The 26711-nt window shown below is 36.3% G+C and overlaps 1 protein-coding gene across 1 annotated transcript in view; it reads right to left on the bottom strand.

Annotated features, from left to right (window-relative positions):
- Positions 1-346: 346 nt before the first annotated feature.
- RANBP9 (RAN binding protein 9) overlaps positions 347-26711 on the bottom strand; it is a 40118-nt gene continuing 13753 nt past the window's right edge. Inside the window, exons 3-14 of the mRNA XM_087707413.1 lie at positions 22146-22198; positions 18863-19030; positions 15509-15531; positions 14298-14482; positions 12465-12577; positions 11600-11708; positions 10580-10773; positions 9705-9852; positions 8719-8840; positions 4564-4715; positions 2021-2132; positions 347-1313 (exon numbers count right to left, since the gene is read on the bottom strand). Coding sequence (XP_087563539.1) covers positions 1183-1313; positions 2021-2132; positions 4564-4715; positions 8719-8840; positions 9705-9852; positions 10580-10773; positions 11600-11708; positions 12465-12577; positions 14298-14482; positions 15509-15531; positions 18863-19030; positions 22146-22198 — 1510 coding nt within the window. The 3' untranslated portion in view covers positions 347-1182. The remainder of the gene's footprint in view (positions 1314-2020; positions 2133-4563; positions 4716-8718; positions 8841-9704; positions 9853-10579; positions 10774-11599; positions 11709-12464; positions 12578-14297; positions 14483-15508; positions 15532-18862; positions 19031-22145; positions 22199-26711) is intronic.

The raw sequence follows: 26711 nt of genomic DNA on the forward strand, positions 1-26711 counted from the left end.
ATAGGGCCCGACCTATGAGAATCATATTTTGGGTATCCATTGCCTGCATTTGTTAACACTTGGTGTAGGTAAACATTCTGCTAACCATTTACACAACTATTTCTGTTTTTATATCAGTTATATATACTTATAAAAAGCAAAAGTTAACCACAGTAATTCAGGGCACTTAATTTAGTTGCATCAGCCTTAAATCATAACAGGATTTTGGTCCAGGATATGTGACTTGATGTAGCAATAATACTTTAAAGGTGAAAGATTTATATGATCTGAAGAGAAACCAAAGTATTTAAATTTGAATATTTAAATTTTATCTACTTGAATCCCAAATACAACACAAGCAGAAAAATAAGGTAGCAATCCTACCATATGTAAGTATTTAATGGCTGATTAATTATGGTATCACTACATTTTATTGCAATAGAGTACTCATTTAAGCACTTTTTAAAATGCAGGGTGTACAAAGATTAAATTAAGACTGAAATTGACTAAATATTTGGTTTTTATATAAATAGGCCATAACCACACTGTGTTGACATGTAATACTGTTATGATACAACAGTTAAACAGGTGAGTCTACAACATAAGTTGTTTGCAGTTAAACAGGAAACAGAGCTGAAACGACCATGTTAAAACAAAAATCACTAGGAAACAGATTGAGATTGTAAGTAGCAACAAACATATTCACTCAGCTCCTGAGTATTTCAAGTTTTACAGTACACATTAAAAATATTTCTTCCCATCAATACTATACAGCCAAACTGTCAGGTACATATGCAGTTTGCAAATTACATTTGATTGATCTATGTAATGAGGGTGAAAGTTGGCAAATTATCCTGCTTGAAGTTTACATCACCCACATACTAACACATCCACAACATTATCTATTTTGCCCTGTCCTCCAAGAGGAAGGCAGAACTTTTTGGTTTGTTTGTAACAATTCAAAGGTTTTTTCAATCTGATGTTACTGATGATATTTAACTCCGGTTAAAGATGGAAAATATCTCCTAACAGTAGTTTAGAAAATCATTTGCATCATGCTGTAAACTAGGAAGCAATGTAAAGCAACAGACCTGTCCTTAGTACATAATTAAAAAAAATCCAAACTCCCAATTGGCAGAGTTGGTCTACTTTCATGTTGAATATATGCCACATTATACACCATGGACACCTTCAGATGCATAGCTAGTGTAGATAATCTTCCACTGTGGCAAATGCACAGGATCCAATTCCTGATCGGGCCATCAGACCTAGACACTGTGAAGCCTGTCCCATTGCGAGAGCAAGAGGAGGTTGCTTTGGTAGATTGTGTGTCTCTGAAAAAATTCAACAATGCACTATTTTAACTTGTTTTACTTCTCAAAAAACGATATCCACTAATATTTCTACCCAATGATTTAATGATTTATTTTCAACATTACTGGATGGGCTGTTAATTCCATACTAAGCAGTAGTTTAGTTCACTATGCAGACCATGTCAAATCATAAACTGTTAATGCCTCCAATATTCACTGAATGTTAATAAACTCTTGATAGAAAGTTCTGACGTTGGTGAAAGAGAAGGCCCATTTGTATCCCCTCAACTAGTAATGCAAAGGCGCTTAGCCTGGGTGACACAATACCTGAATGTCAAGACTGCTTATGGAATGATACTAATTATTTTAGGTGTAATAGAACAATCCTTCATTTCTAAGCTGAAAGGCCATTATATTTCATATTTCCCTATGACCGGCAGAGTGAAAAAGAAGTGAGGGTAGTGGAGTACATGGCGGGGGTGGGTGGGTGGGTGAAATGGCTCTCCTACTCTGGCTGCTAAGAAGCCTCTGGATAGAACTGCTTGTTTGTACGATACATCATGAGCTTGATAATAAATGGCAGACCCAATGGAATACTAATATGTAATGGCTTACAGCACAAGAATTATTTTTTATCAGAAGTTCCTTCAATAGTCAAGTAATCTGTTTCCTATGTGTTTAACGTACCTTTACAAATGTTTATAAGGAAGGAAACTTAACAGGCTTACCTAGTATTGCGCTGTTGAGAACTGAACATACAGGCTCTCTCTGAATGGGATCCAGCTGATTTCCAACAGGACTATTCCATGGATCAGAATATGCAAGTAAACTGAAAGCATCCTGTTGAGGAAACAAATCTTTGAAATTAGTGGATAGCCATTTATTCTAGATGCTTCAATTTAAGATTACTGCATAAAGCAGGAGAATAGACTTCATGACTTAAATGAGCCCTTCTAAGTCTATGATTAGGGGCGTGGTGGCTCAGTAGCTAAGATGCTGTGCTTGTTGATCAGAAAGGTCAGCGGTTCGGCAGTTCGAATCCCTAGTGCTGTGTAACAGAGTGAGCTCCCATTACTGGTCTCAGCTTCTGCCAACCTAGCAGTTCGAAAGCATGTAAAAAAATGCATGTTTGGAAGGTAAGTGTTACATGCGCCTTTGGCATTTAATCATGCCAGCCACATGACCACAGAGACATCTTCGGACAGTACTGGCTCTTCGGCTTTGAAATAGAGATGAGCACTACCCCCTAGAGTTGGGAACGACTAGCACATATGTGCGAGGGGAACCTTTATCTTTACCTAAGTCTATGATTCTATTAATTGTGTGAATTATGACATTTACGTTGTTCTTCCTACTGAAATAAACTAAAGCTATTTTCAGTATTAGGTTTTACCTTACTCAGATCAAATCTGAATCTCTCATCGGATGCATCATAACATTTCTCAAAATATACACTTGAAATATTTGTACCCCCTCCCTTTAATATTGTCAACTGGTGTTACTTCTGTATAATAATAAAATAATAATAGTTTCTAGTATTAAACCTCAATAAAGACTGAAAATGTGCTAGTTAAGAGAAAAGGAGGAGAATTGCCTAAAAAAGAAGGCAAATGTTTTATTTAATTCCCACCAACCAATTCTAATAGGATAAATTCTACTGCATTCCCCTCAATACAATTCAATCTTCCAATCACTTATGCAAAAGAAAAAGTCAGCACAATTTCATGCTATCTATATTTTCAGTACCAAGAGAAGACAATTTATGTAGCTCAGGATTGAACTGGGGAGTCTTTGGCGCTCTCTGAGCTTAATTGTTTGCAGACATTTCATTACCCAAGAAGGTAGATTCATAAGTTTGAGTAAGTGTGGGGTTTGCTATCTGTTTATAGCTTGCCTTGCCAGTTTTAGTGGCGGTATGGTGTTCTCCTTGAAAGGAACGATGGTGTGACCTAGAGGTGGAGATCTCGGCTCACAATCAGGAGGCTGTGAGTTCAATCCTAGGTAGAGGCAGATATTTCTCTCTCTGGACACAATGAGAATGTATCTGCTGAATAAAAGTCCGCACTGGCGACAGGAAGGGCATCCGGCCAGTAAGCACTCTGCTTGCTCCATTCAGCTGCCCAGAATCCAACCTGAAAAGGATTATGGGGTTGTAAAAGGAGATGATGATGATGGTTTTCTCCTTGATAGTTCCTATTGTTTTCGGCGTGACTGTTTTCCTTAATTAATCCTTTATCTGGAGGTTGGCTGCTGGAGAGGGTATGTTCTGGTCTTTTTGTTTCCTTCCTAATGTTTTTATTGTGTCTTTTGAATAGCATGTGAATGTGGTTTATTTCTCTGGGTCAAATGATGGCTGATTTGTCTGAATGCAAAACTTCCAGATATCGGTAACATTTCTGGATTCAGTTTAGTCTAGGATTCAAAAGAGATAGTAAAAAAGCTAAGGAGGAAACAAAAAGACCAGAACACATTCTTCTCTAGCAGCCAAACACCTGGATAAATAGGGATAAACACCACTTAAGCAATCAGGCAAAATATGCTATCCTAATCTAGGAACTACTGCAAAGAAAGCCACATCCTCATCAAAACTGGCAGGGAAAGCAACTATATATACAATAAGTTGGGTGCAAACCCCATACTAACTTTCGTGACCCGTCAAAAGCGCGTTCCACAAAAGCGCGGTCGACGAAATCGCGTATGTGACGTCATCACAACGCGACGAAAAAGATCGAAAAATTGAAATAAAAATTAAATTACAGCAAGCCGATTCACATAAAGGTAAGGGTTAGGTTAAGGGTTAGGGTTAGGTTAAGGGTTAGGTTAAGGGTTAGGGTTAGGTTAAGGGTTAGGGTTAGGGTTAGGTTAAGGGTTAGGGTTAGGGTTAGGGTTAGGTTAAGGGTTAGAGCGTTAGCGTTACGTTTAGCGTTAGGTTAAGGGTTAGCGTTAGGTTTTTCGTTACGTTAAGGGTTAGGTTTAGGGTTAGGTTAAGGGTTAGGTTTGGGGGGGTTAGGGGAAGGTTTTAGCTTTATTTTTTACATTTTTCGATCTTTTTCGTCGCGCTGTGATGACGTCACATACGCGCTTTCGTCGACCGCGATTTTGTCGTCCGCGGTTTTGTGGTAGAACCACTAACTTTCATTGAAGATGTTACCTAGCTGACTAATGAAATGTCTGCAAGCAAACTACAGTTTTCCTCTACATTGTATAAATGGAGTAGGATCTGAACTTACCATGTTATTAGCAATTTCTACACAAAGGTGACATGACTTACTTTGAGCATTTTCTTGTTTTGTGAGTTTTTGCCACACTCCCTTCTTAGTTGTTCGCTCATAGCTTGTAATTCTCTGCCAAAGTGAATCATTCTTTCAATAGCTGCTTGGCTACCACCACACAGTTGGCGTCTTAACTGACTGGAATCCACCTCTGTAAGAAAAACAAGGTAGTAATTAGATAATGATGAAAGCAATGCAGGTATGGGACATGTTCAAATTTAAACCAGTATTTATATATATATAACATATACAGTATTTATATGATTGCTGTACATTATGATAACATAATGATTCTCCCTCCCTCCCTATCTATCTATCTATCTATCTATCTATCTATCTATCTATCATCTATCTATCATCTATCTATCTATCTATCTATCTATCTATCTATCTATCATCTATCTATCTATCTATCTATCTATCTATCATCTATCTATCTATCTATCTATCTATCTATTATCTATCTATCTATCTATCTATCTATCTATCTATCTATCTTTCTTTCTTTCTATCTATCTATCTATCTATCTATCTATCATCTATCTATCTATCTATCATCTATCTATCTATCTATCTATCTATCTATCATCTATCTATCTATCTATCTATCTATCTATCTATCTATCTATCATCTATCTATCATCTATCTATCTATCTATCTATCTATCTATCTATCTATCATCTATCTATCTATCTATCTATCTATCTATCATCTATCTATCTATCTATCTATCTATCTATTATCTATCTATCTATCTATCTATCTATCTATCTATCTATCTTTCTTTCTTTCTATCTATCTATCTATCTATCTATCATCTATCTATCTATCTATCATCTATCTATCTATCTATCTATCTATCATCTATCTATCTATCTATCTATCTATCTATCTATCTATCTATCATCTATCTATCTATCTATCTATCTATCTATCATCTATCTATCTATCTATCTATCTATCTATCTATCTATCTATCTATCATCTATCTATCTATCTATCTATCTATCTATCTATCTATCTATCTATCTTTCTTTCTTTCTATCTATCTATCTATCTATCTATCTATCATCTATCTATCTATCTATCATCTATCTATCTATCTATCTTTCTTTCTTTCTATCTATCTATCATCTATCTATCATCTATCTATCTATCTATCTATCTATCTATCTATCATCTATCTATCTATCTATCTATCTATCTATCTATCTATCATCTATCTATCTATCTATCTATCTATCTATCTATCATCTATCATCTATCTATCTATCTATCTATCTATCTATCTATCTATCTATCTATCTATCTATCTATCTATCTCTATCTATCTCTCATCAGTGACAGTTAAAGAGTTATATGAGAACTTCTCACTAACTGTATTCCTACAATGTAAATTGGTCTGCGTGGCTAGTCTAAAAACATTCACAGAGTTTGAATGTCAGTTGGGGATTTGTCTGTGTCTCCCTAGTCTAAATTCAACACCACTATGCTATACTACCCTCCCAGGAAACTTCGTATGACACACCAATTGAAAAAAAATTCAAGGACGCAAATGCTCAGGGAAAAAAAGTTTTGACTGCTTTTCTGAAATCACCAAGGAATACAAACACCAACCGATACTTTGAAAGAGAGTTCTATGAAGCTGAGACCAAAGCCAAAAGCTGTGGCAAACTGAAGATCCTCTGCTTCTCTGGAATATACATGCTTGAGGTTTTTTTTTTGGGGGGGGGGTGGCTTGGGGAGGGGGGAAAAGGTTAAGGAATAAAATAGCTTCCTTGAACCTGAACAACGAAGGCTTATTATATTATTCTATCCCTTTATAAAATAAAGAGAATCAGGGAAATTTGGAAAATCCTTCAGACAAACAAAACCGCTGTTTTAAGCCTCTTATTAGGCTTATTTCAGTCCTTGGGTGAAAAATGCACACGACATTTTTGCAGGTTGCAAATGTTGCTCTGCAATATAGTCTCTTAAGTATCTGTTTGTATCTGTTCACAGCTTTTTCCCGTGTTTCCCCGAAAATACATGTCCTGATAATAAGGCAAAATGTAAGCCCTCCCTGAAAATAAGCCCCCTGGACACCCCCCCCCCTCCAGCCAGGCAGAGCGCCACTCACCGACCTAACAGTATCCTGAAGGCGCCAAGCGATAGGAACGGGGGGGGGGGCAAAGGCTCGTGTTTCTTGGTGCCTTCGGGATACTGCTAGGTCGGTGAGCGGTGCTGTGCCCAACTGGAGAGGGGGGGTTGCCAGGGGATTGCTCTCTTGTGAGTTGGCTCCCGAAGAGCTGGGCACAGCCTCAGGGTCGAATGGCTGTGTTGCACTGATGCAGCAGCACTACACAGCAGCGATGAGGTGACCACACTCATGAGCAGCCAGCTAGGCACAGCGGCATTCACTAACCTAGGGGTATCGCCAAGCCGCATGAGCGCCTGTTCGCCGCCCTCCGGCTCCCATGGCTTGGCGTCTTCGGAATGCCCTAGGTCAGTGAATGGGGCTCTGCATGGCTAGAGAGGGGGGGTTGTGCGAGCAGTTTTTTTGCTCCCCACTCGTGCACCTCCCAGCCTCACGATGCCCTTGCCTAACTCTCCCTGCAGAGCCAGGGCATCTCCGCTGCCGCCACCACCCACATGGCTTTTTCTACGGCTTCCAAAGCACGGAGGCAGGATGCTGAGTCTTCCGGAAGTTGCCACTCTGGGAATACGCTCTATGGTTGTACGCTCTGGAAGTATGCTCTGCCTCAGCCAGCCCACAACCAAAGAGTGTACTCCCAGAGAGGCCGCTGCCGAAAGACTCGGCTGTGGATCTCCAGGGTTTGGAAGCCGGAGAATAGGTTATGCTAGTAGCGGCATGGCAACGCTGGCACACTGGCCCTGCAGGGAGAGCTGGGCCAGGGCATGGTGAGGTTGGGGGGCACACCAGCTGGGGAAGGAACAGGCGCTTGCGCAACCTCCCTTTCCAGCCGGGCAGAGCATCATGCACTGACCTAAGGGTATCCCGAATGCGTCAAGCCGCAGGAGCTGGGGGGAGGGCAGAGCACCATGCGGCTTAGCACCTTTGGGATATCACTTGGTCCGTGAGTGGCGCTCTGCCCAGCTGGAAAGGGGGGTTGCCGGGTGGCTGCTCGTGAGCGTGGTCACCTCATGGCTGGTATGTTGCGCTGCTGCGACAGCGCAACACAGCCGTTTGCCCCTGAGGCTGTGCCTGGTTCTTCGGGTGCCCGCTTGCAAGAGAGCAGCCACCCGGCAACCCCAAAACAATACCCCCCCGATAATAAGACCCAATCAATATTTAGGGAGTCAAAAGAAAATAAGACCCTGTCTTATTTTCAGGGAAACATGGTACTATATCCCAACTCTGACCTCTGAAAATTCAACTGATCAGTCACAGAATTATTTTCTAATATTTCTACAGAATATCACATCTATATCTCAAATAGTAAGACAAAGCATACAAAGAATTTAGGCAGTCACCAAAACTACAAAACCCTCCTCACATCTTGTTCTGTGGACTGCAATGGTTCTTTTCCTAAAACTTTTGTAGAGGGAGTACTGTAGCATCGTTCAGTCTGTGCCTTTTCATTTCACATCAGCCGTTTGGGAAGAAAATTATGTGGCTGATGCTAAGACATGCTTTTCAGCCCGGAAGAATCAAATGATGGCACAAAGAAGCATACCAAGTAGTATCAAACTACTAAGCACATCCGACTCTCCATTTTGAGCACTTGCCTAATCAAACACAACACAAATGGAGCTTATCCCCATTTTAATAGTCTGATTCCATCAGTATTCTGCAGCTTAGCTGAGCCATGGAACTGACACAGGTAAGGTATCCAACAAAAATAATGCTAATTCAAATATTTGAGATACTTAGTATATATGTACTTAGGGAAAGGTGGTCTGTATCCTCCAGGTATTTTGGACCTGTTCTCATCAGTATGAATATGGACAAAACACTTGGGGACAAAATATCTGGGGGATATCATGTTGTATGTATGAGGTATACTTTGCATAAAATATTTTTATAATAATGTTAAATATATAAACTGACACAAGAGTTAAATATCCTTATCATTCGGAAATCATTTCAAATAACAGTAATAAAAAAACAATATTTGCAAAGGTAGATAGATAAAAAAAATTCATTGCAGACCCATTTCTGTGTCACATTCTTCCATTTCATGGTCATGTTTAGAACTACCATTTAAGAAACCATTAGATGATGTCTCTGCAACTCCATTAGAGTAGTGGTCTGTTTCCATGTCTACATCATTGCTGTGAAGAAAGTTATGGATAATTTTTATAATTAGATCTTATTTGTAAATATTCACATTGTAATCTACAACCTCAATGTGGCAGGAAACCACCATTATTTTACTATATATCCACAATACAGCTAAATTCTGTTTTGAGCGGACGATGTAGCCCCATGGATGGGGAACCCGCTGCTACAACTCCCAGCATCCTGTAGTTCTTGACTCTTTCAATAGAGCAGTGTTCTCCAACCTTGTCCACTTTAAGACTTGTGGACTTCAACTCCCAGAGTTCCTCAGCCAGCTTTGCTGGCTGAGGAACTCTGGGAGTTGAAGTCCACAAGTCTTAAAGTGGACAAGGTTGGAGAACACTGCAATAGAGCCTTTGCTTTCTTTGGTAAGAAAGCTCTTTCCTTACCCTGTGCCAAGATAAGAGAATCAATATGGAAAACCTTGCCGCTCAACATGGTGTTAAATGAACTGTAGAAAAATCCTAAAAAATGATAAAAAAAATACCAAATAGCCCTAGCTCTAAATTTTAGGGAGCTCAAATGAAGCCATGGGCTTTCTTGCTGCTCTCCTTTGCAATCTGGAAGTTGGCAGGCAGGCAGTCTACCCATGCATGATGAGGGGTGGAGCTCTTGTCATGATACTTAGCCTATTAACATTGTCATATGTTGTCCTTGACATACACACATGGGAATTGATGCCAAGCTACTATCATCCCAATTCTCAGTGGCAGCCCACTTCTATCTCACCATACTGGTGTGAGGGTGAGGAGAACGAGAAAAGAGCGGAATAAAGGAGTACAATAAAGGAGAGCAAGAGAAAAAACACGACAGCTGAGCGAAAAAGAATAAAACTAGACAGAATTACATTTATTTACCTGGAATAGTTGTTGATCTGTTGTGATCTTGTTACATTTATATTGTTGAGTTCTGGTACACTTAAACTGGTAGACTGATGTTTACTGTGACAATATGACTGATGAACTTTGTTTGATATCACTCCATTACTGCAACTATTTTCAAAACCTAAAAAAAGGCGAAGGAATCAAATAATAATTTGAATGAATAGAATGTGTTCTTACATGATTACAGTATATGTAACTCATGTAGCACGTATGCATTAACGAATCATAATAAACTTATGCATCAAGTAAGCGAATTTAAAATAAATCCTGGTTCTTGCCTCAAAATACTTAAAAGCCAGTCCTGCTCTAAGGATAGTTCTTTTCCAGAAAGTGGTACCATGAACAGTCTGTGTGGACAAACATGGTGTAAAAGCACAGAGGAAACTTCCCTTCTTCTAGGTACACGTCACGACATGAATTTCTGAGAAATCTTTATTTTCACCATGAAGGCAATGGTAACACCTCTAGAAGTTTGAGGTGTGTTGAGTATGTATTCTTTCTCTTTTTCCTCCTGCCCTATTTCTTCCCCCCCCCCCCCAAATTTTCAGAATACCAATTAATTTTTATTAAGTGAAACATTATTGAAAACAAATGACATCACACAAAGCAAGAACTCCTCTAGTTTAAACTAGATCATATTATGGAACCTGTTCATAGAAGTGCAGCCTGCAGTGGGAACAAAGTATTATAAAACAGCTTGTAACCCTTGAAGGAGATACTGGCAAAAAAGGGTCAGTTTCTCCTATTTGACATTCCAGGCCAGGATGCACAACACAAATTATTCCACGTACTAAGTGACAAACTCTGAAGAAGATAAGAAAGCGACGTATCGCCTTCTTCAAACTCACCAGAACAGTGCGTGCTACTTCCTTTGCCCGTGGTTGATAGACTATGGATATTCATTCCATGGCTGGGGCTCATACTAGGACTACTAAATGATCGTGGACTAACGGGATAGCTATCTTGTGATTTTGGACTGTGACCTCCTAGACACCGTACTTCGCTGTCTGTACCATTGACCATTTCTATAAATTGACGTACCCTGGAAAACATGAAGAGAAGATATTTATGAAGATCAAACAATAATTTTAAAAACCAAGCTTGTAATATTCGCACTAAAGATTTCTACAATGGGGGCTTACTGCTATGTTATATAAATGATAGCCAATTATGCATCTATTTAATTAGGTGTCTAAATTGATGTATTAAAATAATGAAATAATAAAGGAAGAAGTCTTCTTCCTTTCCCATAGAAATCTGTACATTAGAGAATTAAGCAATGATAACATGCATATCCAGAAATATGTTCCATGCAATCAAATCAATTTTGCTTCTTGGGGGAGTAACTATTAGAAGGAGATTCTAGGCTTACCCTTTCACTTCTGGGGATTAAAAAAACATTTTGTCAACAAATAAGCCTTGAAATGGTGGGACACAACTCTGTAGGCAAAATAATGAATTGCAGCACTGATATGATCTATGGGCAATATACATATAGAAATCAAGACTCAAATAAATGAATGGTTATTGGCACACTTCACAAATACTGAGTGTAAAGAGGTTCTATCTTCATCTAATGATCTATTATAGAATCAACGTAATCAGAAATGTTTTGTTTAAATTTTAACCTACTTTTTAATTTTTTTAATCTTGCTTTTAATTCTCCTAATTTTTAATTTTAAGATTAAAAATTTAGGCAAAGTTTGGAGCCATTATTTTGTTATTCATTCGGTGAACATAACTACATAAATTCCCAGATGATTAGTAAAGTAATTTGATGCTATAGGAGCTTGAAAACCATAAAATGGACACACAGAAACTCCCCCAGACTATTTATTTACAAATATCTGCCTTACATAAAAACTCACTTCAAAGCAAATAAAAGATTAGGATTTCTTTCTAACAGACTTGGATACAACTGCTGTGTTGTTTCAATGGCCTCTCCCATTCTTCCTGCTAGAACCAGTTTCTGAATTCCTATTGGCAGAAACAAAAGTACAAGTTTAAAAATGTATATTTCACAAGCAGTTTAAACAACAATTGAATACTTCTGGATCTCCCCTCTCCAGTCTTGATAAGAGCCTGAATTTCTTTCTTTGCTATGACAATATTGATGTTTTCCTTGGATCCCACAAATCTCTTTCTCATCATGTTTTACTAAAGTTGATGAATTACATTTAACTTTGATCAAATGACTAGGATCTAAAGTTAATAATTAAACTAAAAGAATTCAGACAATTTTTAAAAATCTGCTTTAGTTCTAATACAGTGTTATCAAAAATATATAAAATATTCCAGATAGCTTTGATCATAATTATAAGCTATGTATCTATTAATGTCTTGACGATGTATATAGTTTTAAACTGCAAATTGATATTAACTAATAATAAAGCATGTAAGCATTACTTCATTAGAAGTGTACTAAATAAATTTCTACATATTGCTTTTTTTAATCAGTTTGTTTATTCAGCTGTTTTTATAAACACATAATATAAATGTAAAAAAATAAAATTAAGTAAATAATCATTATTTTTATTAGGTAACAATCCTATCAATTTTTTGTGCATAATCAATTTCTGACAAAAGAAAATCATGCTTCTACTGATTATTCAGATATTTAAAACCGTGATCAATGAAATATAATATCTGAAATCCAAAGGCCACTTAAGAAGAAGCATTTCTATATCTCAATATTTAAATTCTTTTAGACATCACAGTACTATTCAAGCTTACTTTGTCTATTTTTAATGGAAGCTAATTCTTCTAGTACAGTCTGGTCAGTAGATCTAGCAAAAGCCTCTGCTGTTGCACAGTATCCATGGTGTACCAAATAAGATGAAACCATCCTGTAAAAGAAAGTTAATACAAAATATAGCATGGAGGCAGCTTTACCATTTAATCCTGCTGATTAGGCAATTTATTTACAAGTATTTCTTTTCCTTGAAGATTCACTTCAATACAAACTTTTTTCAGTAGGTTATGTAAATTTACTTTGAATAAAATGCTACATTTATTCTAATATACAGTTAAAAATAAAAATATTATAAAATATAATGACATAAATAAGAATATAATGATATGTATTTACAAGTTATATATATTTAACTTTTCTCAATTTAATATTGGATACATATGTATATTTAAATACATATGTACATTCAAGTTAGTTACCAGTTGAAACCTAAACGTTTAAACAGAACATTCAAGAGTGCCAAAGATAACAAAGACTATAAAATGGAATTACACACAATGGAGAAATCGTTTAGTACGGTGAGAGATGTGGTAGAAACAGTAACATAGTGATGTGTAACACACGTAATAATGTGCATGCAAAGAGTATTCTTTGTCCTAGACAAAGTAGTTTTGGATATTAAAGAGGAAATATTATCTGCATTCTCTATCCATCATTTATCCATTTATCCAAATGTGTCCACATGACTCTTGATTCAAAAACATATATTAGTTACAAATGGCTTTGAATGAAAAGCAGCAACAGTAGGTAAATGGCATGTGTTAATTTAGCTTTCACTGAAAAAAATATACACAATTTTCCAACCTCAATCAAGCAGAATCAAACCTGCAGTACACTGTTCATAGAATAATTAAGAGAAAATAATTCTACACATTCTTCCCATCAAATTACTAGAACAGTATCTTCTTAATCCACGTCAGTGCTAACAATTCACAATAACATGAAATACCCTATCCTGATTGTAAAGAATCCATAATGACAGGATTGCCAAACAGAGCTCTCTGCTTGATTGAATGGTATGGTATGAATTAAGGTATGTACAGTTGGAAATAGTGATTAGTCCTAAATGAAGTACCGTGTATTTAATTATCCTCTCCTGGTACGTGCTGCATACTCTATTAAAAATATTAATATGAAGCATGCAAAGCTTAAAAGAGCAGTACTTAAACTAAAATGATTTTGCCAACTACATTTGCATTTTATAGATCACTTTTAAACTTGAAATTAGCGCGCATACAATAATTCTAACATTTCCAAGCACAAAAATGATTCAAGATGTTCTCATAAAATAGACCTTTTAAATTAGATGCACTAGAACAAGTTTGGACCAGAAATCAATGCAGCCATCACCAAGTTACAGTAATCAGATAATGAGAGTTGTGCAATGCTTCAGGTATGAAAATGGGAAAAGTGCCTTGCAAGGAGTATATGCGAATATGCATGTCTGTGTTTGTGAGCTGTACCATCTATCTAAAACTCTTTAAAACAACAATGTCTTTTTCCAGGATTACATGGTTGTCCTCACAGCAGCCCTTAAAAATAGTTAAGAAACTCCCGTCGTACCCTTTTCCCTTCAAATCCAAAGTCCTGCACAGCCCTACCACATACACAAAATGAGTAACATTTATTTAAAGGAGTTAAATGCATGGTGTTACATGGAGATAACTACATCAGATAAAATTATCCTCTCAGGAATAAGAAAGCATGTCTTAATTCACAAGAAATATAGAACAAGATTTGCAGGACCAGTTTTAAAATCTCCCAAATTTGAATAGGAATTTAAACAGACACTCATTATAATCTTCAAATCATACTTTTGGATCATCGTCTGCCATTCTCCTTCCCGATCTCCTATAGGGAATCTGTCAATCTGAGCCTGAGTTTTGGTTCTCCATTCACGCATATAGTCTTCAATGTCAAATACAAATGGATGTTGTCCAAAATTAGCATCCACAACTTCTCCAGGTGTTTGAAGTCCAACTGTGGGGTATAGATTTGGCTGCAAGAGAGAATTACAATATAAAATTTAATTGTACAAAATGCAAATAATTTGAAGTTAGCATTAAAACCATATAATTAAGTTAATAACTTCTGCATGCTCCACCAACAGAAAAATTAAGTAGTTAATGTTTGAGTTTCAAGACTATTTAAGAAATCCTCAGGAGGAAAAATTTCACTCAGTGAAACTTGCAGAGTTCTTGCCAATCAGGATAGGCAATAGACTTGATAATCTTATGAACTGAAATGAAGCAACATCTAGGTTTCAAAAGTCTGAAGCAGGCCTGTCTCTCCAAGAATAAAAAAATTATAAAAACAAAAAATAATTTTTGTAATGAACAGGTTGATAAAACAAACATTCTAAAATAATCTACTGCTTTTGGGGGGTTGGGTGGGTGGGGGTTAATGTGTTGGACAACATTTTTCAAATCTACCAGAACAAAAAACCAAAAATCAATACATTCTCATAACATGATGTAGTTATTATAGCATCATTTCTCAACCTGGATGGCCTCTAAAATGTGGACTTTGCATTTTGGAAGCAGAAGTCCATCCATCTTGAGGGAAATCAGATTGGGGAAGGCCAGAATTGGTATTAAGCTAGTGCAGTACTTTTACCTCATTGCTGTGCATAAAAACTAGCTATTGTTGCCTAGAGATTTTAGCACAAAATTTTCCTCTTGTCAGTACTTCTTTTTATATGTATGAAGATGCCAAAAACCTAATCAAAGACCTTATATAGGCAAAGGATGTGCTCTACAGCTAAACTTAAATTTCTGTATTTGCAAATCCTCCAGATAAAACATCAAAAGTTAGAAATACATAACTCCAAATAGTAATCATAATTCCTTAGAATCCTCTGCCATTATTATAAACAAATGCTTATTAATTAATTTTGATATTTTTAAAAAGCACTTTGCTCTTATGATTTAAAAAAAAATAGAACTAACTGAAAAATGCATAATACGCAAGCAAGGAAAATCCTCTTTGGGCACAGATATTTTATACTTTAATACAATGATCTTACCGGCAAGTCTGTAAAAGCAATACCTGTAATCAAGAAATATTTAATTAAAATCTGAGCTGTCACAGTCAACACAAGTCATGCTTCAATGGTCTTGTAGTTAAATTATGTCTCCATACAAGAGAAAATATTAACAGCTATTCACTTCTTTCTGCTAGAAAATAAATTTATATAGGCAAGATATCCAATAGCAACCGCATTCCATTATTTACATAATTACATTTGTAATGAACAAGGCCAGAAAGCACAGGATTGTCAAAGTATTTAAAAGCACCAATTTACCAAGTAAAATTCTTATTTTCAGCTTCAAGAAAAGCTAACTGAAAAGCTTCTTTTTAGTTAATTCTTATGAATCATACTTCCACTACTGTGTACCAAACTTCAAAGGGTTACCATTCTGTCCTTGCTTGTTTGTTTATCAAATTTGTATGGCCACCACTTTCTCATGGAAAGTGATACTCAGCAGCATACAATAGTACAATAAAACAGATATAAAACAATTGTTAACCTAAAGCAATTAAAATAATTATTAAGGAATATTAAAAACTAGAATATAACAGTTCTGTATAAAACAGAACTAAAGAAGAAAAGTAATAGACAGTGGAGCAACAGTGGAGCAACCTTTGAGTTCATCCATCTCCTGGCGTATCCAGACCTGCTGGTATAACCAGGCCTTAACTATTCCGCTTATGATACCAAATATATTATTCAAATTTTCAAAGTAATTGCAATAAACCTAACGTAGGACGTTTCACCAATGATGACTTTGTCCAAGTTTAAACAAATACAGTATTATTTTAAATGTTACATGGTATTATGACTAATAAATGAGTTGCTACCAAATTGAGTGGCAAAATAACCACTGTCTCTTATATGTAGCAGTCCAGCTAACGTTTTCTACTACTGCAGAAATGTAATTCTCATGTGGCAAGTTATTTTGGTGTTATCATAAAGACTATACCTTATCAAGTCAAATATGAAGGACAAATACATATAGGCAACTCTTTTCTCTTTCTGAATACAGTGGTGCTTAAATGTTTTGAATCTTTTTGGATTTTCAATATTTCTGTATAAATATGACTTCTTCTCCACAATGAATCCAATTAAAGATATGAGTGAAAAATATTCTTGTTCATTTTTATTGAGGAAATGATCCAAAGCCACCTAATTGTATATGTGCCTCTAGGATAATCAGCTCATTTGAAAAGAAAATTAAAGCCAGGTCTTTCAATCAATGGGATGATAATCAGGTGGGGGCGGGGAGTGTCCTGTCTAAAGAACAGTGTTCTGGATATTCAAAATCTGATCTTCACAACACAGTTATATAGAAATATGTCACGGCTCAAACAAAGGAGACTTCTGAGGACCTCCGAAGAACAGTTGTTAATGCTCACCAGGCTGGAAATGTTGTAAAACTATTTTCAAAGAAAGCAGATTGTTTATATATGGAGGCAATTCTCCAGGAGGTCTCGAAGAACAGCAGGGTAATAACTTAACAAACTAAAGGCCTCTCTTGCATTGCTGAATGTCAGTGTCCATGAGATCACCATCAGGAAAAAACTGAACAATAGTATATATGGCAGGATTGCAAGGAGAAAGCCACTTCTTTTCATCAACATGGAAGCAAAAATCTTAGCCAAATTGTGTATTGAAATCTCTTTCTCTTTTCTCTATTGATGCTAGTTCTAGAGAGTTAAGACTGAACTCCTCAAAGTCTTTTTGATATTGTTCTCAACAGTCAGATCTGAATGCCACAGCCAAATTACCAGTCGTGGGGTTTTTAGTTGAAAAAACTTTACACCTGCAAGCTACTCATTCTACTTTATTTGCCAGCATATTACCGGTAATAATACCTTCACTTTGGCTCATTTTAATACTTTGCCTTCAACAATATTAGATGGATGTCCCATTCACCAACAAAAGCCAGAAGGAAACCGAGACCCCAACTGGTATATTTTTTGTTGTCTCTCCCACAGTAACATACATGCAAGAATATTTTCACTTTCTCTCAACAAAAACTTAAATGTGTTATGAAGGAGAGGATTTTTTTTCCTGCTAAAGGGTCACAATCCTGCCATCAATAGCATAGTTATCAAGTTTTTATCTGCACTGATTTCCATAAGAAGGGGTAAAGTGTCTTGATTATGAGGAGGGTCTTCTGATTTTTGTTTTGTTTTGAACTTGTAATTTCAAAGGTTTTACACAACTGTTTTATTGCTTCTGTTTAATTTGCTCACTATTTCAGTGTTTTATATTGCTTGACCATAATTCTATTTAATTAATACAAATCCAGCTCATCTTTGCTGTCCTGATTTCAAAACTCTGAGTTATAATGGCAACATATTATCTAAGATATAAACAATTCATAGAAAAGTCTAATTGTTCTACTAAATGCTATGTATTTTAACTGTCATTCTCAAATCAAATACAATATTTTACCTTAAGAAACTGCCCTATAAAATTAGGTCTATTGGTTTTTCACTTTTGTTGAAGATGAAAATTAAAACTGTAATGCATTCATTGTACAATATTTACTACAATTACACATGAAACCAAGGGAAACCAAACTGGGAAACTATCACATATGTGTTCATTTCATGTTTTTTTCACTGAATGTATAATTCCACATCCTTATTTGTTTAATTAAGCTGTATTGAAAAATATTTAACTTACTCAAACATTAATTCTTGAGATAACCAGAGTAACTGGAAAGCAATCACATTAAAAGGCTATATTTACAATAAAATCAACTATATAAATTTCAAAGCTATTATCAAATTGCCATTGCCACTGATACTGACAGATCATAGCACCAACAAATAACAGCAATCAGCTGTTGCTTGTATTTCATTTTTTTGTGTTTTTATTGTCTTTATTTGCTCCCCTGAGTCACTGGTTTGAAATGGGTGGCTATATGAACGAATGAATGAATGAATGAATAAATGAATGAATGAATGAAGTTTTCTGAACTTTGATAAAGATCAGAAACACTTTCAGAATTCATTTAGTGTTTCAGGAATGCCATTCCCACAGAACAGAAGCATTTCAAGCATGCTACTAAACTGTATTTTCAGTTCAAACTAATAATGTTTTATTCTTTTAAAATGGACAAGCATGGATATTACATTTCTCCAAAACAGATCATAGTCCGCAGAGAGGTACTAACAAGGACCTTGCTTGAGAAACTAAGACCTGTTTGAGCCACACTTTAACTGTTATATATTTTTGAGTGTTTATTTTTTGGTCAGAGTTAAGCTCTGAATCAAAATTACATATATGTAAAATTTGGAAAGATGGTCAAATTTGCTATCATCCAGTATTTGATATTTTTACAAAATAGAATCATTTTTTTCATACCCAAACTATGCCCATTCTTTGTGTAGAAGCAGGTATTGTTGATCAGGTTTACACAACAACCAATGACATCACCAGTTGTAAATGTTGGACCATAGGGCTGTCCAGTTCCCGAGGAACAAAATGAGTGCCCATCATCTCCATGGTAACCATATGAATGTTTATCCCAACCTAGAAACAAGACAAAAATTAGTATTTACTATATTATAAAATGCCCAGAAATAGATTTGAGAGCTGCATCTAAATTTAATTATTCTTTTAATAGATTCAAATACTATATTAAATCCTACTAGTTTGTTTAAGGCTGGATGCAAACTAAACAAAATGTCTGGACTGTGTCAGCCTCAACATACAAGATTTTTTTAAAACGTTTTATAAAGACAGGAAGACAAACATTGTACTTCTGAGCTCAAGAAACAGAAGGTACCATGGATATATAAGTTAGCTATGTGTATTTGCAGCACTATGAACTATTAGATAGGAAGAATATTTATTTATTTATTTATTTGCTATAATCTAAATGCTGCTTTAATCTAAACCAAAGTATAATTAACTTATAGAATAAGATAAATAAGAAACACTCCAAGAAATAGACGAAAGTTTCCAAACTTAGCAGGGAAGTCTCCATCACCACAAAGTTATTCCCAAAGTGGATTTGATTTAATGGCTTAATGGATTTCCAATGGGAAAATAGATTAGAGCCACACTGACCTCATAAAGAATGCTGTTCCAGAGAAGGAGGCTACAACTAAAATGGCTTATCGCTATGACTCCTGGATACAGTATTTCCTAAGGGCCCAGAGCTACTCTCCTTTTTTAGCAAATTGAAGCCACTAGAAGATGATCCCATAAATATCAGTACCTAAGCCATACAGAGCTCTAAGGTAACAACCAGCACTCAAGTTACACCCAGAAGAAAACTGGTAGTCAGTGAAGCTCTTGCCTTAGAGGTGTTAAACGGGAAAAGTTAAAGGCTCCCATCACTTTAAAAGTGCTGCATTTTCAACCAGTTGAAGCTTTGGAGTAATTTTCAGTGACAGCCCCATGAAAAGCATATTGCAATAGTCCAAATTAAAGGTGACCAGGCATGAGTGACTATGAGCAAGTTCTCCAGGAAAGGCCTTAATTGGTGCACACGATGGTGTTACACAAAGGTTGCCTTAATTATAGTTGCCATCCATTCATCAAATAATTTGTCCTCTGATTCAGGTTTGGCATGTAAAAATTGACTGTGAAGTTCTTGTTCAATGCAAGATTTGAAAGCAGCAGAAGAGGTACTGAAATGTTCTCTTTCTACCTAGGAAACAGTATTCTCCCCTTCTTCTCTTCCCAAGTTATCTTCTCTAGTGTCAGTTCTATCAAGATTGTAATTGGCCTGTCCACCATGCTGTTAGGTTGAAATTTTCTCACACATTCCTGTACTATTTAGCTGTATCAGCCTTATACAAATAAATTAACAGAGTTTAGAAATCTCCAGTAAACTGACTTTGAAAATGAACCTGGTTCTGTCATTACAACATGAAATTGTGGGCTACATCTGAGGCTAGACAAACATAAAAAACAGATGATGTATGGAAAGTTATATGTTACTCTTGGCATTCTGCATTCACATCAATAATTTGCTGAATTTTGTATAAGAACAAGTGATTAAAATCTGATTCAAAGTAATGAAATTAATTAATGAAATTATTTTTTCCCTTCTCATTTTCCTTTCCACTACAATTTTTAGAAATGTAAATAAATGCACTTAAAGAAGTTTATAAATATAATGATTTATTCAAGATCAGTTCTTCTGGTTTCAAGGAGACATACACCAAAATATGTGTATATAGTTGTTGTTAAACCTTTCAGACCAGGAATATTTTTTGCATTTCCTCTCCCATTTCCTCTTGCTTAAGGACAGTGAGAATACATAGTGCTGGGGATAAAATCACAACCAATCTTAGAATATATTAGTTATGTAATTATTATTTAAAATGCATTTTAAGATAATTTTCCTAGTTTAAAACTAAATCTAGGATTTACGCTACTGTTACAAAAATAACTGAACTTGAGACTGACTAGCAGTGAAGAATGACTGGCTATAAAAACTAATCTAGATTTTTGGACTATGGTTTGAGAAATTTTTAAAAACACTATTTTAAAATAGTATCATCTTAATTAATTCTCACTTAAAATTCAAATTAGACAAAATGTTTCTTCAATGTTTACATTAGCTGTTTTCAGCCACTGAATGATATGGTACTATTCTATAGTTCCACCTTCTATTCTCCTCATTCTACACATATTCAGTTGGAGGAGAACATAAAGCATGTTTGCTTGAACTGGCATAGAGAATTTCATGTGATGAATCCTAATAAAACAGTTCCAAAATGTATCAGTAATAGTACTAAAACAGATGACTAAAACGTGTCTTCAGTTTTCAGGCAGAAGTCAGGAGGAGAAAAGAGGCTAAGACCAATACAGTATGTACATCCTATTGTCTGCTCAGCCATTCATTCAGCCATACATAAATTAATCTAACAACTGGCTATATTTCAATTAAGAAAAAAAGGATTTAAATTTTTTTTGGGGGGGAGAAGGTGATAATTTAAACCATCATGCATACAGAAAATGAAAACCACAGTGCAACTTAGGCAATTGCCAATACAGAAGCCTTTAAGCATTTTATAATTAGCAATCAATTCATCCAAAGCCTTAATTTCCAAGCAGAGTTTCAAATAACAGGTAAGAAAAACATATCTGTTACTGATAACTTTTTTGGGCCCAATTGTTTAGGAAGTGTTCCTCAAATATATTGTGAAAGTGAAATCAGCATCAGAATAGTGTAAAAACTATCTTTTCGAATTCTCTGTTAGCATCTCGACTCCTTCTCTTGGTCAAAATGTTGCATTTTGAGACTTCCTAAGCAGAGCCAAGTTATTCACATAACGGTAGCATGTTGAATATTCCTTTTTTGGACAGAAACATCCATTTATATGCCTATTCCAAATGAAATTTATACTGAGTTACAGAATGCTTTTTTCAATTCTGTTATGCTAAATGGTATTTAATTGATGTTTGCATGGAAGGCCAGCATTATCTTCCAGCAAATCACTCTTGAAATGTAAGTTTTGATAGGATATGACAAGCTATAGCTTGAATAAAATCCAACAAAAACCAGTCTAGGATTTCTAAATCCTAGATTACATTAAACATTTATTAAAGATAATTCTCATCTAGAAGAAAGAAAAGTTGAATATCAAAACAATAAAGGTTTTTTAAAAATAATTATTCTTCATCATACCTGGTAGTCTGTTCATGTTCACTCCTTGAGCTGAGAGCCCAATTCCCATATATCTGAAAAATGGAAATTAAACAGGTCACCTTTCTCTGCTTTATATATTCTCATTTCAAAACAGTAATGAAACAAAAAAGCAATTTTTCAATTTAGTTTTATATACAGCTTTTCAAAGATAATACCATTTTTTGAATATTTTTGAATATTTTTATTCAAAATATTTGTTTGGCTTTTATTATTTTCCTTTCCTGAGAGTATTAAAGACTGATAAAACATTTTCCCAATAGTTAGATATTAATGAATTATTGAGCATTTGTTCTGGTGTAACTAACTAATCAGGAAAAAAGATCCTGTGTTACATTTCTCATTTGGATTATATTTTGAGTTTGGAGTTTATTCAATTTGTAGGCCGCCCTATTCCCCGAAGGGACTCAGGGTGGCTGAACAAAAGCCAAGGGAGGGGAAATTACAAAAAGTAAGACAGAAACAATCAGACAATACGAACAACTTAAAACCACAACACACACAGCAAATTCGAGTGGGGGGGGGGGAACTCAACCCCAGGCTTGCTGGGACAGCCAGGTCTTCACGGCCGTCCGGAAGGCCTGAAGGGTGGAAAGGGTCCGAATCTCCACGGGGATATTTTGACTCTGCAAATTAATCTCGAAAACATTTGCCAAAATTTAAGAACTATTTCAACAAGGAACAAACACCCCCCCAATGTCCAACTTTGAATTTTGCCATTGCAACAATCTTCCTAAAAGATAACATATATAAGCTATAGTGGATGGAGCCTGACTTTGACAGGTAGAAATGCCTTAAAATGGTTCCAGGGGAAAAACATATGAGCTTAGGAAAGGAAGAAAGGGAAGAAAGAAATCTGGTAGAAAACAAATGAAATGTCTTTTAGGATGAAACTCCTATAGGTTGTGGGAAAGAAATGCTGATTTCTAAAATCTTTTTGTAGGATTATGAAAAACAAACCACATTTCATGAAAACGAGGGGGAAAAAGAAAGTAAGTTGATTTATAATGTATTAATTTCTACCTAGCAAGTAAGATTTTGGAAAAGGAGAATAATTTAAACATCTTTAAAGTGTATTTTGAATTATAATGTTAAAGGTGGATTTTCCCCTCGTTGGTATGTTTGATTTTTGATGCAATTCAGAAAAATATATACTTTTCGAAAGGAAATCATCCTCCATATATCTATTATATGGAGGAGCTCATCCTCTAAAACATTAATTAAAAAAAAAGAAAATACATTTTTCCAGAGATATTTAATATTAATGCTTTTCTTTTCTTCTGCTAAGCAGCTGAGAAAGTGTCATTCCAATATCCAGGACTCTGATAGGGAAATTCAAATTCAACATTTAAATTAAATCTTTAAAGACTGCTATAGGACGAGCGTGTATGGGTAAGCACATATAATCTATTTCAAATTAAACTGATAAAGAATAAAACTGGTGATTGTTAATATTCAGCATCACAAAACTTACTTATTACCCCGTGAAGCTCAATCATAATCTCCTATCCCACAACAACTTAACAATGTATTTTTGTGTAAGAGAACAATACAAATTTATCAAGTTATAAATTATAATGGCTAAAATAAATTATGCATTTTATAATTAATGCTATAAGCTTTACTAGAATTTAAGAAACTATAAGTGCTAGAATTCAGATGGATTACCTCTCAAGGATTATCCATCATGCCCTACTTTGTGCTCAATAATGGATTCAAATTCTAAAATTAGTATTGATGACTGCCAACAGAACTGTATAGGCATTCCCTATCATCCTTATGAAGAACTCTATTTTCACAAGTTACCATTTTTATTTGCAGAATATGCGAGAATATGTTCCATTCCTGGGCTAAGCTTATATATACTTATGCAGGTATTATTTTTATTTGGTGGAATGTGTTCCAAAAGAGGCTGAACAGATTCAAAGCCTTATTAACCTGAAATCAAGTTATTCTCTGGCTGATTGTCTTCCAGCCTGGATCTGGAAGTCCCATAGGATCTTAGCCTATTATTCTCTACGAATCTCTCATCTAGACTTGGGAGGGTACTGCCCTTACACTGTGCAAATGTCCCTGTACACAATGCCAGCTACTTGGTTGTGCCTTTCAATATATGCTGTTCCTGCCTGAAATTTATTTCCTGTCACTATGTGTTAAGCTGTCTCTGAGGTCTCTCTCTGCACAGTTTGCAACTTGGCTTGGTTTGGTTTTATTGGACTTATATGACACCCTTCTCCCAAAGGACTCAGGGCGGCGTATAACACAAAAACACATATGACAAAAATTAAAAAAGATTAAATAGGAAATCCAATAACCTTCAGTTAACAACTTAAATCAAATTTAGAAATTAAATTAAAATTAACAATTAAAAATTAATAATTTAATTTATTCTATTCAGGCCAGGCCGGCTTGCTGAAAAAGCCAACTTTTTAGGGCGTGCTGGAAGGACCGGAGGTCGGGGATTATTTGAAACTCTGGGGGCAGCTCATTCCAAAGGGAAGGCGCTCCTACAGACAAAGCTCTCCCTCTGGGGGTCACTAGCCGACACTGCCTGACCGACGGCACCCTGAGGAGGCCAACTGTGGGATCGTACTAGACGGTGGGAGGCTACCGGTGGCAGTAGGCGATCTCGCAAGTACCCTGGGCCTAAGCCATGGAGCGCTTTAAAGATCATAATTAACACCTTGAATTGCACCCAGAAAACAACCGGCAAACAGTGCAGGCCGTCTAAAAGGGTGTAACATGGGAGCGCGTAGGTACCCCCATGACAACCCGCACGGCCGCATTCTGGACCAGCTGGAGCTCCGGGTTCTCTTCAAGGGCAGCCCCATGTAGAGAGCATTACAGTAGTCCAGGCGAGAAAGGACGAGGGTGTTAGTGACTGTGCACAGGTCATCCCGATCCAGGAAGGGGCGCAACTGGCGTACCAGGCGGACCTAGTAAAAGGCCCCCCTGGTCACGGCCGTAAAATGTTCTTATAAACTAAGCTGCATATCCAAGAGGACTCCCAGATTGCGGGCCCTATCTGAGGGGGCTAAAATTTCTCCCCCTATCATCAAAGATGGTACGTGATGCACAAATCGGGATGACGAGAACCACAGCCACTCAGTCTTGGAGGGTTTAAGCTTGAGTCTGTTCATCCTCACCCAGATCCGTACAGCCCCCAAGCACCAGAACATCACTTGGGTCCTAGCTAGTGCAGCAGACCCCTGCTTCTATAGATCTGATGCTTACTTCCTGTTCCTGTGCTGCTGTGACTAGTGTTGTCTTTCAGTCCAGCTCTTTTCAGTCACTGGCAGGATTTCCCAATGTTCAGCCACCTCAGCTATCTCTTTATAGTACATTCCTTGTAGGGCTTGTCCCGCAATGGCACTTCCTCTGCTTGATCTTCCTCCTTTGTCCATTGCTGACTCAGATATTCTCTCAGCAGCTCATGTTTGGGTGTTATCTTACTGATGTATTCCCAGATGCTATGGGTTTCATCCAGGACATTGGTTTAGATATTTTTTCCAACTGGTGTACTATATCTGGGTGTTGAATGTTGGGTGGAAACCTTTATAGATTGTGAGGAGTTTCTGGATCTTCACATCATTATCTTCCATGTCCTCCTTTGGCTAGGTCACTATATTGACAGGGTATCTAATGACCAGCAGAGCATATATGTTGATGGCATGGAACTTGCTCTTTATGAGCTAGCTCTTCAGGGCCTATCTTATTTTTGGTGTTGGGGTCTTCCCTGCCTCCTCCTCATGGTAACCATGTGACTCTTGGATACTAAGGTACTTGTGGCTGGTGAGCATGGCTGTTATGTTGATTTCTGATCATTCCATCCATCAGTCAACTACCTTCCCTGTCTTTATTAGCATTTGGCTACACTTCTTGAGTCCAAATGACATCCGACATACCAATCTCCTCACTGTAGATTCATGGACGGACGGATGGATCAGCGACTCAATTCACTCTTAGCACACAATTCAATGTCCTCTATGTAGAGGAAATGGCTGATGGTAGTTCCACTCTTGAACTTATATCCATATCCCTATGTGATTATCTGCCTATGCAGTACAGAGCAGGTACAGTGCTTTTCCTTGATATATGCTGCACTTTACAGCTACTCAAATAAATCCATCTAGACCTTGAATTTTGGATGACTGTTCTATTTAGGAATAATTGGTGCGGTTTCCAATGTCCTTCTGAGTTGTGTTCATATTCTGGCCCATAAGCAATTAATAGACACTAATCAAAACCACAGCTGTCCTATATGTTTAGAAACATGAATTAGGCTGGGCTTCTTATGAAGTATAACATAAATTTGAGTTGTGTGTCAAATAGGTTGGCTATATAAATCAATTAAACCAAACAACCAAACAACCAAACAACCAACCATAATTTCAAGTAGTGCTCAACTTAAGCCATATGTTGTGGGAAGTTTCAGGGGTTAACATATGTATTTGTTTATTATTACTGTACCCATAAAAATACAACAACAATTTAAACAAATATTTAGGCAACTGACTTTTGTATACATCTCTAAATTAAAACATCCTC

Source organism: Thamnophis sirtalis, unplaced genomic scaffold (genome assembly GCF_051295495.1).
Source record: "Thamnophis sirtalis isolate CommonGarterSnake01/CBP01778 unplaced genomic scaffold, rThaSir2_p1.2 scaffold_2, whole genome shotgun sequence".
In the NCBI taxonomy this organism is placed as follows: domain Eukaryota; kingdom Metazoa; phylum Chordata; class Lepidosauria; order Squamata; family Natricidae; genus Thamnophis; species Thamnophis sirtalis.